A 17,305-nucleotide genomic window follows, 5' to 3' on the forward strand; every position below is an offset into this window, starting at 1 on the left:
TCCTAGAGGCAGCAAATGTAATCTGCTGCCAGGCTCGTCTAGCAACTCTCCGTTGGCTTGCGAGCTGGAAAAACCAAACTCTGGTCAGGCCAATCACATCGTGTATAGAGTGGGTGGGCGGGGCTTATGGCTGCTGCTGCTGCTGCTGGTGAACAGAGGTCTTCTGAAGACTTGGAGTTCAGCTTTTCTTTGAGAAAAGAACAAAGAACGGCTCTGAAGTCATTCTTTAAAAAGGAAGATGTGTTCAGAGTTTAAAGTTTAATCTATCAGCTAGCGTTGCTCTGATTGGTTGGAGCGCTATCCTATTGCGTGCAGAGACAACAGTTTATACCGCCCCTCAGATTGAGCCAACAGAACAGGTTCCTATTTACAGTGGCGGCCTGACAAGTGGCATAGCCACTCAGGGAAAGGGAAGCAGGGCTGGATAAAAAAATACATTAGAAATACATACAGTTTAGAAATGACATAAAATACAATTTGAAATACTGCACAGAAGACAATGAACACTTATAACGAGATAAGTACACAGGTACATGAGTGAGTATTTATTTTGGGGTCAAAATTAACTTTTTTTTTCAATGTTTTGGTTGTCTTTTTCGACACTTTTGTAACTTTGGCGCTAGTCAGGCTATCACTCGTACAGAATTTGGCAGATTTGCCGACTCTGAGACTCAGAAATTCCCTCAGAAGAAGCAGAGAGAGTTTTCATATTCAGGCTGTGAAACAAGTTGCTGTAATTAAAAAAAAAAAATCTTTGTGTAATTTAGTTCTGAAGGAGTCCTGTGAAAGAGCCCTGGGGAACTCCCGCAGGTAGGGCTGGGTACCGAACATAGATACTTTTATGGTATCGAAAAAAATACTCTATCTTTATCTTTCGGTGCCAAATTTCGGTTCCAAAAGCGTCTGAGCGCGTAAGCCCAAGCTTATCTATCCTCTCTGCATACTGACACAGAGCGGAGCTCCGACCAACACACACACACACACACACACACACACACACACACACACACACACACACACACACACACACACACACACACACACAAGGAGAGGTGTGGACAGAGTAAACTGTCTGCAGTGTTGTTGAAGTCACAGAGTCCCGGTTGGTTTCTAGTGTGGTTACAGTTTTTCATAACTTGACCCAGACAGCATTTGCTGCGATATGATATTAATCTATGGATATTAATGGCGAGGTGATATTAATGGCGAGCCGAAAGCGGTCGTGGTGCTGGTGACTTTACCCTTCCTCTTAGACCAGCAGGCACAACGGTGGTTTCTCTGCCCTGATGACTGACTGACAGGCTGAGCTTGCAAGGCAAGGCACTTTTATTAATGTTCCTCTGAGTGAGCAGTGTTACCAGGATTTTTTTATTCTGATAACTGTTTTGATTTACAATTAAGGTGGAAAATAAAAGCTTTGTGTTTAATGTATTTTTGTTGATGTTGAAATTTTAAAACATATGGTGTCAAAAAAAGTATCGTTAGGAACCGGCATGGAAACTGAGGTATCGAAATTGGCACCGGATGGAAAGATTTTGATCGATACCCAGCCCTGCCCGCAGGTTTAGGTGGTCTGATGTCTGCCGCTGTGTGTCTCTGCAGGGCTACTTCTTCAACGCCAACAACCCGTATCGGGACGCGCCCAGCGCCTTCGCCGAGGGTCAGGAGAAGGCTCGGGAGGGAGACCTGAACGCCGCCGTGCTGCTGCTGGAGGCCGCCATCCTGCAGGACCCACAGGACTCTGAGGTCACGTTTTCTAACACATTATTTAGTTCTCATGATGCACTGCTGGAAGTTACACTCTTCTCTGTGTGTTTGTAGCAGTGCTTGAATGTAACTGAGTGCATGTACTCCAGTACCAAATGTTGAGGGACTTGTACTTTATACACACACACACACACACACACACACACACACACACACACACACACACACACACACACACACACACACACACACACACGTTTATAAAATCTGATGTTTTATTCTAAAGTAAACTAGCCAACAATGTATACAAGTCCAGCTGACATGATTAGACCATTAAACACAAAACTGTGTGTCTGTGTGTGTGTGTGTGTGTGTGTGTGTGTGTGTGTGTGTGTGTGTGTGTGTGTGTGTTTTTTGTGTGTGTGTGTGTGTGCTTTCCTTTTTTTTTCTTTTTTTTTTTTATTTAATAATTAATACTAATTTTTTTCTGATGATACTTACACACTTTTAAAAAGGGAAATGGGGCGACTCAGGCTGAGAACGAGAACGAACAGGCCGCCATCGTGTCGCTGCAGAGGTCAGACTTCCACTTCAATTCAACTTTATTTATAGTGTCAAATCCTCAAGGTAATCGCACTGAGATACGGGGGCTCGTCCTCAAGAGAGGACTTTCATTAAAGGTCCCATGACATGGTGCTTTTTGGATGCTCTTTTATATAGACCTTAGTGGTTCCCTAATACTGTATCTGAAGTCTCTTTTATATAGACCTTAGTGGTCCCCTAATACTGTATCTGAAGTTTCTTTTATATAGACCTTAGTGGTCCCCTAATACTGTATCTGAAGTTTCTTTTATATAGACCTTAGTGGTCCCCTAATACTGTATCTGAAGTCTCTTTGATATAGACCTCAGTGGTCCCCTAATACTGTATCTGAAGTCTCTTTATATAGGCCTTAGTGGTCCCCTAATACTGTATCTGAAGTCTCTTTTATATAGGCCTTAGTGGTCCCCTAATACTGTATCTGAAGTCTCTTTATATAGACCTTAGTGGTCCCTAATACTGTATCTGAAGTCTCTTTTATATAGGCCTTAGTGGTCCCCTAATACTGTATCTGAAGTCTCTTTTATATAGACCTTAGTGGTCCCCTAATACTGTATCTGAAGTCTCTTTTATATAGACCTTAGTGGTCCCCTAATACTGTATCTGAAGTCTCTTTTATATAGACCTTAGTGGTCCCCTAATACTGTATCTGAAGTCTCTTTTATATAGACCTTAGTGGTCCCCTAACACTGTATCTGAAGTCTCTTTTATATAGACCTTAGTGGTCCCCTAATACTGTATCTGAAGTCTCTTTTATATAGACCTTAGTGGTCCCCTAATACTGTATCTGAAGTCTCTTTTATATAGACCTTAGTGGTCCCCTAACACTGTATCTGAAGTCTCTTTTATATAGACCTTAAGTGGTCCTCTAATACTGTATCTGAAGTCTCTTTTATATAGACCTTAGTGGTCCCCTAATACTGTATCTGAAGTCTCTTTTATATAGACCTTAGTGGTCCCCTAATACTGTATCTGAAGTCTCTTTTATATAGACCTTAGTGGTCCCCTAATACTGTATAGACCTTAGTGGTCCCCTAATACTGTATCTGAAGTCTCTTTTATATAGACCTTAGTGGTCCCCTAATACTGTATCTGAAGTCTCTTTTATATAGGCCTTAGTGGTCCCCTAATACTGTATCTGAAGTCTCTTTTATATAGACCTTAGTGGTCCCCTAATACTGTATCTGAAGTCTCTTTTATATAGACCTTAGTGGTCCCCTAATACTGTATCTGAAGTCTCTTTTATATAGACCTTAGTGGTCCCCTAATACTGTATCTGAAGTCTCTTTTATATAGACCTTAGTGGGCCCCTAATACTGTATCTGAAGTCTCTTTTATATAGACCTTAGTGGTCCCCTAATACTGTATCTGAAGTCTCTTTTATATAGACCTTAGTGGTCCCCTAATACTGTATCTGAAGTCTCTTTTATATAGACCTTAGTGGTCCCCTTAATACTGTATCTGAAGTCTCTTTTATATAGACCTTAGTGGTCCCTAATACTGTATCTGAAGTCTCTTTTATATAGACCTTAGTGGTCCCCTAATACTGTACCTGAAGTCTCTTTTATATAGACCTTAGTGGTCCTCTAATACTGTATCTGAAGTCTCTTTTATATAGACCTTAGTGGTCCCCTAATACTGTATCTGAAGTCTCTTTTATATAGACCTTAGTGGTCCCCTAATACTGTATCTGAACTCTTTTATATAGGCCTTTTTTGGCCTTAGTGTTCCCCTAATACGTATCTGAAGTCTCTTTTATATAGACCTTAGTGGTCCCCTAATACTGTATCTGAAGTCTCTTTTATATAGGCCTTAGTGGTCCCCTAATACTGTATCTGAAGTCTCTTTTATATAGACCTTAGTGGTCCCTAATACTGTATCTGAAGTCTCTTTTATATAGACCTTAGTGGTCCCCTAATACTGTATCTGAAGTCTCTTTTATATAGACCTTAGTGGTCCCTAATACTGTATCTGAAGTCTCTTTTATATAGGCCTTAGTGGTCCCCTAATACTGTACCCTGTGTTAACTGATGCTAAGCTAACGTGTACCCCCTGCCGTAGGTGTCTGGAGCTCCGCCCCAACAACCTTCCGGCTCTCATGGCGCTCGCCGTCAGCTTCACCAACAGCGGCATGCAGCGGGAGGCGTGTGACGCTCTGCGCCGCTGGATCAGCCACAACCCCCGCTACAAACACCTGGCTCTGGACCGCAGCAGCCCGCTACAGGGTTCCCCGGCCACGCCACGCAGGGTCTCCCACAACACCTCCAGGGGCCCCCACAACACCTCCACACCTGCCAGGTAACCACACGGCCTATCAGAACATCTCTTTAAATGGGAATATAAATCATCCTGTAATGTTTTTTATTTAATTATGTCAAACTAAAGTAACTTCTCACCTTTCTAACAGAGTGTGTGTGTGTGTGTGTCTCTCTCTTTCTGTGTCTCTCTGTGTGTGTGTGTGCATGCGTGTCTGTGTCTCTCTCTGTGTGTGTGTGTGTATGCGTGCCTATGTGTGTGTGTGCGTGTCTGTCTCTCTCTCTGTGTGTCTCTTTGTGTCTGGCGTTTGTGCATGCGTGCCTGTGTGTGTGTGTGTGTGTGTGTGTGCGTGCATGTCTGTGTCTCTCTGTGTGTGTGTGTGTGTGTGTGTTTGTGTGTGTGTGTGTGTGTGTGTATGTGGTGCGTCTGTCTCTCTCTCTGTGTCTCTTGTTTTGTGTGTGTGTGTGTGTGTGTGTGTGTGTGTGTGTGTGTGTGTGTGTGTGTGTGTGTGTGTGTGTGTGTGTGTGTAGCTCTGAGCTGCAGGACGTGCTGTTTCTCTTCCAGGAAGCGGCTCTGTTGAATCTGGACTGTGTGGATCCAGACCTGCAGACCGGACTCGGAGTCCTCTTCAACCTCGGCTCGGACTTCAACAAAGCTGTGGAGGCGTTCAGCGCAGCGCTGTCCGTCAGACCACAGGTAGCACACTTTACTTTTTTCAAAAGTCATAAAAAAGTCATAAAAAAGTCATAGTATACTATGACTTTTTTAAAACTTTTTTCAACATACTATACTATGATTTGTTTCAACATATTATATATACTATGTCTTATGTTCTCCTCAAGGCAAGGAAACAAACATTTATTTCACGGTCATAAACTAAAATGATGATAATGCATTTCTGACAAAGAGCCATGAAAATATGACAGATAAACACAGGGAACTCATTCAGTCAATAATAACAATAACAATAATAATAATAATACATGTTATTTAAAGCGCCTTTCATGACACCCAAGGTCACTTCACAAACAAAAAAGGACATTCAAATGATAGTCATCTCATTAAGGTGATGAGGTTCCCACTAGGGCCCTGCAGTAGGCCTGTTGGGGATCTCAGTGAGCGGGTAGGGGTGTAAACCTCCAGTTCTCATGATAGAGCAGTGCGAGACCACCTCCCCTCCCAGATGAGCGGGGTTTACAGATGTAAACAAATCCATGCATGCAGGACTGCTTGGTTCAGGTGGAAGAAATCATCTCTCTGCCGCCTCGCCTCCACGAGGCACAGAAAGTCCAGTCCACGGTCCACAACCAAGTCCCCGACGAGAGAAGCCCTGCCGGTGAGGGATCTTATGTTATGTTGACTGACTGCATATCCGATCTGGGCAGACAGGCAAGCACAGTACGGTCAACTGGTCCATCAGGCTTTAAAGGACCGCGATCAACAGTCCAGAGACAGGGGAATATATTGCCATTCTTGCGAGCCATGTAGCTGGATTTTGTTGCGACAAGATCCTTGGTGGGCGTACTTTGGGCGTCGGAGAATGTCGCGTTGGCACAGAAGCTCCGCAGAAGGTGCACAGCTCCCCCATAGCCGGTAAAGTTCACTTATTATTAGGGCTGTGCTTGATTGAAGAACTTCAATCGACTAACATGGATTAGTTGATTTAATCGACAGATCTGTAAATCTGAGTTTCTCCACAAAGAGTCATGCTAAAAGCACCACTTTAATTCTTGTGTTTACCAGAGATGAGCTCGTACGTTTCTTGGAAATAAGTCATTCAGCATGAAAACAGCATCAGACATGACTAATGGACTAAAGAGATCTAAGCTGACTAAGACCAGAACCACCGATTATTCCACTAATCCACTAAGAGGGAGCAGCCCTACTTATTAAGTATTTCCTCATCCTTACTCCAGCAGATGTAGCCTATATGCATGAAGTTATTGTGGGTTGATAGTCCTAGTGGGCTGTGGGCTACTGCGGTAAACTTAACTTGCATCCTCCGGTCACCATGGCATCCTCCGGTCACCATGGCATCCTCCGGTCACCATGGCATCCTCCAGTCACCATGGCATCCTCCGGTCACCAGGCACCACGCCAGACTCCAACCCCGTATAAAAAAACAAAACACAGCGGAGAGATGACAAAATGCGCTGCTACATCTAACCACTGAACCTTGCCAATGAACCGAGCATGAAAATCAAACAAAATCCTCGATGCATTCGCGAGAAAAAGTAAAATTACTGAAAATAAACAAGCCGGTCACAGATGCATCACTTTGGTGGCGTTTTCGGGGAAGACCCAGGACTTGGTGGAGACATTAGATCACCATAATTAGAATCAGAAAGAAGTTTATTGCCACACTAGTCACCCTACGTGGTTTTTACATACACAAACAACCATATTTAACATTTTTAAGAATTAACAATAAATACAAACAAAACAAAGGGAAGTTTGGGGTCCCCTGCTGGAGCTGCTGCCCCACCGACCTCACCCTGGAGAGGATGATGAAGATGGATGGATCCACGTTAACCATTCTTCACCCACCACACAGCACTTATTTAAAGGAGACTCCCTCCAGGGTTCTCCAAGTTAAATTTAAGACTTTTTAAGACATTATTTTAGTTTTTTCTGCCTTTATTTTTTGACAGGACAGCTAGGTGAGAAAGGGGAGAGAGAGAGAGAGAGGGAGAGAGAGAGAGAGAAAGGGAGGGGGGGGAGACATGCAGTAAATAATCACAGGTCAGATTTGAACCCTGGACCTCTGCGTCAAGGCATAAACCTCTCCGTATATGTGCGCCTGCCACACTTTTTAAGTTTCCAAACTCTTTTTATTGGTGTTTTTAGCAGATTTTTAAGACATTTTTAAAACCACCTAGGATGAAAACAGCAACTTTACATCCATATAATGGAAAATCAGCGTGTATTAAAACATTACCTGAATTTAATAAAACATTTTTATCATAATCACAATCACATTTGATACAGAATCTCTGTGAAGTGTGTTAGTAATTTAAGAAAAAAAATATATATTTGTAGCATTTATCTCTTATGCTATGAAATTATCTTTTGAAGTGTGTCACTTGTGGTTTCATTTACAAACTTATTATGTTGCCGTTGAGTGCCATGAAAAAGTTGTAGTATAGTATGTCCAAAAAGGTTATAGTATAGTATGTCCAAAAAAGTCATGGTATAGTATGTCCAAAAAAGGTCATAGTATAGTATGTCCAAAAAAAGTCATAGTATAGTATGTCCAAAAAGGTTATAGTATAGTATGTCCAAAAAAGGTCATAGTATAGTATGTCCAAAAAAGTCATGGTATAGTATGTCCAAAAAAAGTCATAGTATAGTATGTCCAAAAAAAGTCATAGTATAGTATGTCCAAAAAAAGTCATAGTATAATATGTCCAAAAAAAGTCATAGTATAATATGTCCAAAAAACGTCATAGTATAATATGTCCAAAAAACATCATAGTATAGTATAGTATGTCCAAAAAAGTCATAGTATAGTATGTCCAAAAAAGTCATAGTATAGTATGTCCAAAAAAGTCATAGTATAATATGTCCAAATAAGTCGTAGTATAATATGTCCAAAATAAAGTCGTAGTATAGTATGTCCAAAAAAAGTCATAGTATAGTATGTCCAAAAAAGTCATAGTATAATATGTCCAAAAAAGTCATAGTATAGTATGTCCAAAAAAGTCATGGTATAGTATGTCCAAAAAAAGTCAGTAGAGTATATCCAAAAAAGTTATAGTATAGTATGTCCAAAAAAGTCATAGTATAGTATGTCCAAAAAGTCATGTAGTATTGTATGTCCAAAGTGGTATAGATTATGTCCAAAAAAGTCATAGTGTAGTATGTCCAAAATTAGTTATAATATGTCCAAAAAGTCATGAGTATAGTATGTTCAAAAAAGTCATAGTATAGTATGTCCAAAAAGCAAGGAAGTATGTCCAAAAAGACATAGTATAGGTCCAAAAAAGGATAGTATAATATGTCCAAAAAGACAGTTAAATGATGTCAAAACAAAATAGATTATGTCAAAAAAGTTATAGTATGCAAAAGAGGTCTAAAAGAAAATGAAACCAAAAAAAAGTAATAGTATGTCCAAAAAAAGTCATAGTATAGTATGTCCAAAAAGTCATAGTATATAATATGTCCAAAAAGTGCTAGTATAGTATGTCCAAAAAAGTCATAGTATAATATGTCCAAAAAGTCATGGTATAGTATGTCCAAAAAAAGTCATAGTATAGTATGTCCAAAAAAGTCATAGTATAGTATGTCCAAAAAAGTCATAGTATAATATGTCCAAAAAAGTCATGGTATAGTATGTCCAAAAAAAGTCATAGTATAGTATGTCCAAAAAAGTCATAGTATAGTATGTCCAAAAAAGTCATAGTATAATATGTCCAAAAAAGTCATAGTATAGTATGTCCAAAAAAGTCATAGTATAATATGTCCAAAAAAGTCATAGTATAGTATGTCCAAAAAATCATAGTATTATAGTATGTCCAAAAAAGCAGATATAGTAGTCAAAACAGTATAGTATAATATACCAAAAGTCAGTATAGTATGTCCAAAAAAGTCATAGTATAGTATGTCCAAAAAGTCATAGTATAGTATGTTCAAAAAAGTCATAGTATAGTATGTCCAAAAAGTCATAGTATAATATGTCCAAAAAAGTCTATAGTATGTCCAAAAAGTCATAGTATAGTATGTCCAAAAAAGTCATAGTATAGTATGTCCAAAAAAGTCATAGTATAATATGTCCAAAAAAAGTCATAGTATAGTATGTCCAAAAAAGTCATAGTATAATATGTCCAAAAAAGTCATAGTATAGTATGTCCAAAAAAAGTCATAGTATAGTATGTCCAAAAAACGTCATAGTATAGTATAGTATGTCCAAAAAAGTCATAGTATAGTATGTCCAAAAAAAGTCATAGTATAATATGTCCAAAAAAGTCATAGTATAGTATGTCCAAAAAAAGTCATAGTATAGTATGTCCAAAAAATCCGCAGTATAGTATGTCCAAAAAGTCATAGTATAGTATGTCCAAAAAACGTCATAGTATAATATGTCCAAAAAGTCATAGTATAGTAATATGTCCAAAAGTCATAGTATAGTATGTCCAAAAAGTGCATAGTATAATATGTCCAAAAGTCATTACGTATTGTGTATAGTATGTCCAAAAAAGTCATAGTATAATATGTCCAAAAAGTCATAGTATAGTATGTCCAAAAAGTCATGGTATAATAATGTCCAAAAAGTCATAGTATAATATGTCCAAAAAACGTCATAGTATAGTATGTCCAAAAAAAGTCATAGTATAGTATGTCCAAAAAAAGTCATAGTATAATATGTCCAAAAAAAGTCATAGTATAATATGTCCAAAAAAAGTCATAGTATAGTATGTCCAAAAAAGTCATAGTATAGTATGTCCAAAAAAAGTCATAGTATAATATGTCCAAAAAAAGTCATAGTATAATATGTCCAAAAAACGTCATAGTATAGTATGTCCAAAAAAGTCATAGTATAGTATGTCCAAAAAAGTCATAGTATAGTATGTCCAAAAAACGTCATAGTATAATATGTCCAAAAAGTCATAGTATAGTATGTCCAAAAAAAGTCATAGGTATAGTATGTCCAAAAAGTCATAGTATAGTATGTCCAAAAAGTCATAGTATAGCATGTCCAAAAAAGTCATAGTATTAGTAATATGTCCAAAAAAGTCATAGTATAGCATGTCCAAAAAAGTCATAGTATAGTATGTCCAAAAAAGTCATAGTATAATATGTCCAAAAAAAGTCATAGTATAGCATGTCCAAAAAAGTCATAGTATAGTATGTCCAAAAAAAGTCATAGTATAGCATGTCCAAAAAAAGTCATAGTATAGTATGTCCAAAAAAGTCATAGTATAATATGTCCAAAAAAAGTCATAGTATAGCATGTCCAAAAAAGTCATAGTATAGTATGTCCAAAAAAAGTCATAGTATAGCATGTCCAAAAAAAGTCATAGTATAGTATGTCCAAAAAAGTCATAGTATAGCATGTCCAAAACACGTCCTAGTATAGCATGTCCAAAAAAAGTCATAGTATAGTATGTCCAAAAAACGTCATAGTATAGTATGTCCAAAAAAGTCATAGTATAGTATGTCCAAAAAAAGTCATAGTATAGTATGTCCAAAAAACGTCATAGTATAATATGTCCAAAACACGTCTTAGTATAGCATGTCCAAAAAAAGTCATAGTATAGTATGTCCAAGAAACGTCATAGTATAGTATGTCCAAAAAAAGCTAAAAATATGTTAAAAAGTTATAAAAGTAATGGTATAGTATGTCAAAGTTATAAAAGTCTTAGTATAGTATGTCAAAAGTAAGTTATAAAGTCAAAAGTGGTATAGTATGTCAAAAGAAGTTATAAAAGTCATGGTATAGTATGTTAAAGAAGTTATAAAGTCGTAGTATAGTATGTTAAAAAGTTATAAAAGTATGTCCAAAAAATTTATAGTATAGTATGTTAAAGAAGTTATAAAAGTCGTGATATAGTATGTTAAAGAAGTTATAAAACTAAACGTAGTATAGTATGTTAAAGAAGTTATAAAAGAAATTACGTGAGGTATAGTATGTTACAAGTTATAAAATTAGAGTAGTATAGTATGTTAAAGAAGTTATAAAAGTCGGTGGTATAGTATGTTAAAGAAGTTATAAAAGTCGTAGTATAGTATGTTAAAGAAGTTATAAAAGTCGTAGTATAGTATGTTAAAGAAGTTATAAAACTCGTGGTATAGTATGTTAAAGAAGTTATAAAAGTCGTAGTATAGTATGTTAAAGAAGTTATAAAAGTCGTGGTATAGTATGTTAAAGAAGTTATAAAAGTCGTAGTATAGTATGTTAAAGAAGTTATAAAACTCGTAGTATAGTATGTTAAAGAAGTTATAAAAGTCGTGGTATAGTATGTTAAAGAAGTTATAAAAGTCGTGGTATAGTATGTGATGGTGACAGCTTTAACGGTCAGTGCGGTCCTGTTCAGGACTACCTGCTGTGGAACCGTCTGGGCGCCACGCTGGCCAACGGAGACCGCAGTGAGGAGGCGGTGGAGGCGTACGGCAGAGCTCTGGAGCTGCAGCCTGGATTCATCCGGTCCAGATACAACCTGGGGATCAGCTGCATCAACCTGGGGGCTCACAGGTAATCACAGGATACAGAGAGTACAGGACCAGAGGGGGGGTTAAAACACAGAGAGTACTGGACCAGAGGGGGTTAAAACACAGAGAATACTGGACCAGACCGAAGCTGTTGACCCTATCGTCAGCTACTACTACTAGGACTGTGTATCGACAAGAATCTGGTGATAAGATACGTATCACGATACATGGGTCACGATTCAATATATTGCAATATATTTCGATACTGTGCGTAAGGCTGTATGTATTGGGATTCTTTTTAAGTGTAATTTTAGTAAAAATAATAATTAAAAAAAGACATGATGTTCATAAATGTCTAAGAAGTTTACTTTAGGTAAACAATTCAGTACACAGAAAATCAAACTGACAGTTTGGGATTGTGGTTCCCAGGTTCTTAGTGAGCTAATGTTTATGCTAAAGTAGGCCAAAGTTCAGCCATAGCTATGTTGTTAGCTTCTAGCAAAAAGTCAGGCACTGCTAGGCACAGCTAGGCACAGCTAGCCCCTGCTAGGCACCGTTAGGCACTGTTAGGCCCTGCTAGGCCCTGCTAGACCCTACTAGGCACTGTTAGGCACTGCTAGGCACTGTTAGGCAATATTAGGCACTGTTAGGCACTGTTAGGCACTGCTAGGCACTGTTAGGCAATATTAGGCACTGTTAGGCCCTGCTAGGCACTGCTAGGCACTGCTAGGCACTGTTAGGCCCTACTAGGCACTGTTAGGCACTGTTAGGCAATATTAGGCACTGTTAGGCCCTGCTAGGCACTGTTAGGCACTGTTAGACACTGTTAGGCCCTGCTAGGCACTGTTAGGTGAGGACACTAGTGGTTTGTCTCAGCATAGCCATTTAGCAGTAGGGGGTTTAAACACAACATGGATGTGAACCACTGTCTTACATGAATATTTTTGCACTTAAACTAAAAAACTAAATGAATAAATCAATATTGCATTTTTGAAAATCAATATAGTACTGCTAAATAAAATATGGTGATACTCAAGTGTATTGATTTTTTTCTTACACCCCTAACTACTACTACTCAGATTTAAAGACTTTAAGACCGTTGAACGTGCATGTGTAGCGTTAGCTCCCGGCGTGCTAACGGGAGATGTTGTGCGTCCTGCAGGGAGGCGGTCAGTAACTTCCTGACGGCTCTGAACCAGCAGCGGCGGAGCCAGCGCTGCAGCCATCAGCAGATGTCGGCTAACATCTGGGCCGCCCTGCGCATCGCCGTCTCCATGCTGGACCGGCCCGAGCTGTTCCAGGCCGCCAGCGCCGGCGATCTGGACCTGCTGATGCGGGCGTTCGACGTGGCCGACGTCTGACGGACCGGAGGCGTCTCCCGGGGAACGGTGGAGTCCCGCTGGAGGTGGACAGTTTGGGTCGAAACCAAAGAGATGGCCACCGGGGGTGTAGTGCTGTTTGTCGTTGACCGGAGAGCTTCGTAAAGTCGTGGCTCCATTGGAAGGTTACGTAACCGCTGGTCCTACACATGAGTCCACTGGTTCTACAAGCTGTTTTCAATAATGTCCCCCTTTGAACAGTGTTTTTAAGCCATGTACCCCCTAACCAGTCTCTGTAGAGAGGAAGAATACAGCGCTGTCAGCCATTTACTAAACAACAGCCTTGGACCTGGAACACATTTAGATGATGATGGAGAAAGGAGACAAAAACCTGGAAAAACACAGTAGAAAGAAGGAAGGCAACACCAGGGTGACAAAAGTGGGGGCGTACCCCCTGCAGTCCTCCAGAGTACCACTAGGGGGACACGTACCCTTGCAGTCCTCCAGAGTACCCCTAGGGGGACACGTACCCCCCTGCAGTCCTCTAGAGTGCCCCTAGGGAGACACATACCACCTGCAGTCCTCCAAAGTACCCCTATGGTGACACGTACCACCTGCAGTCCTCCAAAGTACCCCTAGGGGGACACGTACCCCCTGCTGTCCTCCAGAGGACCCCTAGGGGGACACGTACCCCCTGTGGTCCTCCAGAGTACCCCTAGGGTGACACGTACCCCCTGCTGTCCTCCAGAGTACCCCTAGGGGGACACGTACCACCTGCAGTCCTCCAAAGTACCCTTAGGGGGACACGTACCACCTGCAGTCCTCCAATGTACCCTTAGGGGGACACGTACCCCCTGCTGTCCTCCAGAGGACCCCTAGGGGGACACGTACCCCCTGCGGTCCTCCAGAGTACCCCTAGGGTGACACGTACCACCTGCAGTCCTCCAAAGTACCCCTAGGGTGACACGTACCACCTGCGGTCCTACAAAGTACCTCTAGGGGGACACGTACCACCTGCAGTCCTCCAAAGTACCCCTAGGGTGACACGTACCACCTGCAGTCCTCCAAAGTACCCCTAGGGTGACACGTACCACCTGCAGTCCTCCAAAGTACCCCTAGGGTGACACGTACCACCTGCAGTCCTCCAAAGTACCCTTAGGGGGACACGTACCCCCTGCTGTCCTCCAGAGGACCCCTAGGGGGACATGTACCCCCTGCAGTCCTCCAGAGTACCACTAGGGGGACACGTACCCCCTGCAGTCCTCCAGAGTACCCTTAGGGGGACACATACCCCCTGCACTCCTCCAGAAGACCCCTAGGGGGACACGTACCCCCATTTGAGAAACACTGCATTAGTCAACTAGAACAACATAATGAAAGGCTGCCTTTTTAATCTTACTAGTTAATAGGAATGTAACTCACAAGTCTCACGGATATTCTAGTGATTCTTTGGACAAGGATATGATATTTACTGATGTCTGAAAGTCTGTCACGGTACCACTTCTATTCAATTCAGGGGTCAGCAGTCAGTACGAGACAATATATATCTATTTAACACATGTATATAAACTAAAAAAAAGCGTTCGGGTTAGACTTTAAAAAAAAAAACTGTTCTTTTTAACAAAAAGATTATATATAGAATATAGAGTGGGGAATCTAAAATAAAGAGGCATCTTACTGACCATATTTTCCCTTTCTTTGCGTCTATTATATAGGATTGAGGATCATTGAATGGATACAGAGGCTTGAAAAAGTTTTCCTACTCCTTGAACTTTTCATTTTCTTACAATACAACCACAAACGTAAATGTGTTTTATCGGGATTTTATGTGATAGACCGACACAAAGCGGCGCATGGCTGTGAAGTGGAAGGAAAATTATGCATGGTTTTCAAATTTCTTTACGAATAAAAAAAACTGAAAAGTGTGGCATGGAAAAGTACTTTACTCTGATAGCCCTAAATAAAATCCAGTGCAACCAACTGCCTTCAGAAGTCCCCTAATTAGTGAATAGAGTCCAATCTAATCTCAGGTAGAACAGGTAAATCCAGCTGTTCTGTGAAGGCCTCAGAGGTTTGTTAGAGTGAAGAAAATCCCCAAAAAATACATTTACATTTGTGGGTGTAACGTGACAAAATGTGGAAAAGTTCAAAGGCTAGAAATACTTTTGCAAGCCTCTAGTACATAGTTAGCTACAGACTGTGTATTACTAGTACTAGTACAGCCCTACTAGTACATAGTTAGCTACAGACTGTGTATTACTAGTACTAGTACAGCCCTACTAGTACATAGTTAGCTACAGACTGTGTATTACTAGTACTAGTACAGCCCTACTAGTACATAGTTAGCTACAGACTGTGTATTACTAGTACTAGTACAGCCCTACTAGTACATAGTTAGCTACAGACTGTGTAGCTGGAAGGCTGCCGTCACAGCAACTTTTAAGGTGGAATGTTTTCTTGCGTGTTACTCGATGCACGAGTTGACGTCGTGAATCAATCGGCGCACCTTAAATGTTGCTTAGGGACCTTGCACACTGCTCCAACACACGCCAACAAACTCCAACAGGTGGGTCAGTGTGTGCCGGCTGTCTGTGTTTGCTGGCGTTTGTTGGGTGGAGTTGGTAGAGTGTGACATGTCCAGTCTGGTCTGGTGGAGTTGGTAGAGTTGGACATGTCCAGTCTGGTCTGGTGGAGTTGGTAGAGTGTGACATGTCCAGTCTGGTCTGGTGGAGTTGGTAGAGTTTGACATGTCCAGTCTGGTCTGGTGGAGTTGGTAGAGTGTGACATGTCCAGTCTGGTCTGGTGGAGTGGTAGAGTTTGACATGTCCAGTCTGGTCTGGGTGGAGTTGGTAGAGTGTGACATGTCCAGTCTGGTCTGGTGGAGTTGGTAGAGTTTGACATGTCCAGTCTGGTCTGGTGGAGTTGGTAGAGTTTGACATGTCCAGTCTGGTCTGGTGGAGTTGGTAGAGTTTGACATGTCCAGTCTGGTCTGGTGGAGTTGGTAGAGTTGGACATGTCCAGTCTGGTCTGGTGGAGTTGGTAGAGTGTGACATGTCCAGTCTGGTCTGGTGGAGTTGGTAGAGTCTGACATGTCCAGTCTGGTCTGGTGGAGTTGCAGAATGTCGGACCAATGTCTCCCATTTTCCAACAAATGGCATCATTCTAACAGCTTGAAATGTTGTCTCTAAAATTGTTTTTTTCTGCCGATTAGTGGAGTAACCATAGTGAGTAATTCCTCAAAAGCTTGAGGAGCAAAACGGGCAAAATTGGCAAAAGCTGGAGAATTTTCTGAGTAAAGTTCTTTAGGATAGACACCATGTTTTGCATGTCGTGATATCCAAGGTTTCCACCACAGTCTCCTCCTGGCTCGTCTTGGTTGCCGTCTCTCCTGTACACGGCTAGCAGCGTTACCGGCCAGGTAGACCAGAACTACTCTGGCCACACTCAACAAGGTCTCCACTTCATCCATGTTATATTAAACCAAAACTCAAATAAGAAAAGGTAGGACTAGGGGACAAAAGTCAGTCTTGTCTGTTACTGTCTGGGCAGTGGGGACTGGCAGTTGGAAAGACTACCAACTGGCAGTTGCCAACAGCTGTTTGTTGGTATTTGTTGGAGCAGTGTGCAAACTCCTTAACAGATAACGTAGACTTTCCATTGTTCTGATTGGCTCTTGTGCATGACATACGATAACTTGAATGATTGTTGGAGCTTCAAGCGCTCCAAAAACTATGACGTTTTTTAAAAATAGATTATGCAAAAGGTCAAAGTTGTTCTTTCTTCATATGGAGGAACAAGTGTCGGCGCGTTGCTCCGGCAGCACTACACCCCCGATGACGACCACGACGCCTGCAGGAAGAATTCTTGGCAATATAACGGCACAACCCTTTAGCTTCCTGTAGGAACTTCCTGTTTATAACTCTCTTATAAAGTTGGTTTGTTCAGGGCGTCTCCAAGTCCTTCAGATGGTTTCAGACTGTCCTGATATATGAAATATTAAAGAAAAACTTATCTGCACAAGTCTGTTGCAACTCCACATTTAATCAGACACCCTTAATGTCCTGAATGTCTGCCAACCGCTTTTCTACTAAACAAAGAAGAATTTCTCATCTGGTATGTGGCTGCGAGGACTCAACCAGCTCAGCGGTCAAACGTTTGGCTACAGCACAGAGAAGGAGCAAGCGAAATGTCATGTGTGTTTTTAAGTTTATTTCTTTTATTGTTTTTAATCGATGCACCGCAATTAAAAAATTTAAAAAAATCCTTGGATTGTC

The 17,305-nt window shown here is 40.8% G+C and overlaps 1 protein-coding gene across 1 annotated transcript in view; it reads left to right on the forward strand.

The window, feature by feature from the left end:
* Positions 1-13,680, forward strand: part of pex5lb (peroxisomal biogenesis factor 5-like b) — a 61,750-nt gene extending 48,070 nt beyond the window's left edge. The window contains exons 9-14 of the mRNA XM_039817012.1: positions 1,603-1,746; positions 2,223-2,284; positions 4,369-4,605; positions 5,094-5,259; positions 11,598-11,755; positions 12,875-13,680. Coding sequence (XP_039672946.1) covers positions 1,603-1,746; positions 2,223-2,284; positions 4,369-4,605; positions 5,094-5,259; positions 11,598-11,755; positions 12,875-13,073 — 966 coding nt within the window. The 3' untranslated portion in view covers positions 13,074-13,680. The remainder of the gene's footprint in view (positions 1-1,602; positions 1,747-2,222; positions 2,285-4,368; positions 4,606-5,093; positions 5,260-11,597; positions 11,756-12,874) is intronic.
* Positions 13,681-17,305: the final 3,625 nt, after the last annotated feature.

Source organism: Perca fluviatilis, chromosome 11, assembly GCF_010015445.1.
Source record: "Perca fluviatilis chromosome 11, GENO_Pfluv_1.0, whole genome shotgun sequence".
NCBI classification, from domain to species: domain Eukaryota; kingdom Metazoa; phylum Chordata; class Actinopteri; order Perciformes; family Percidae; genus Perca; species Perca fluviatilis.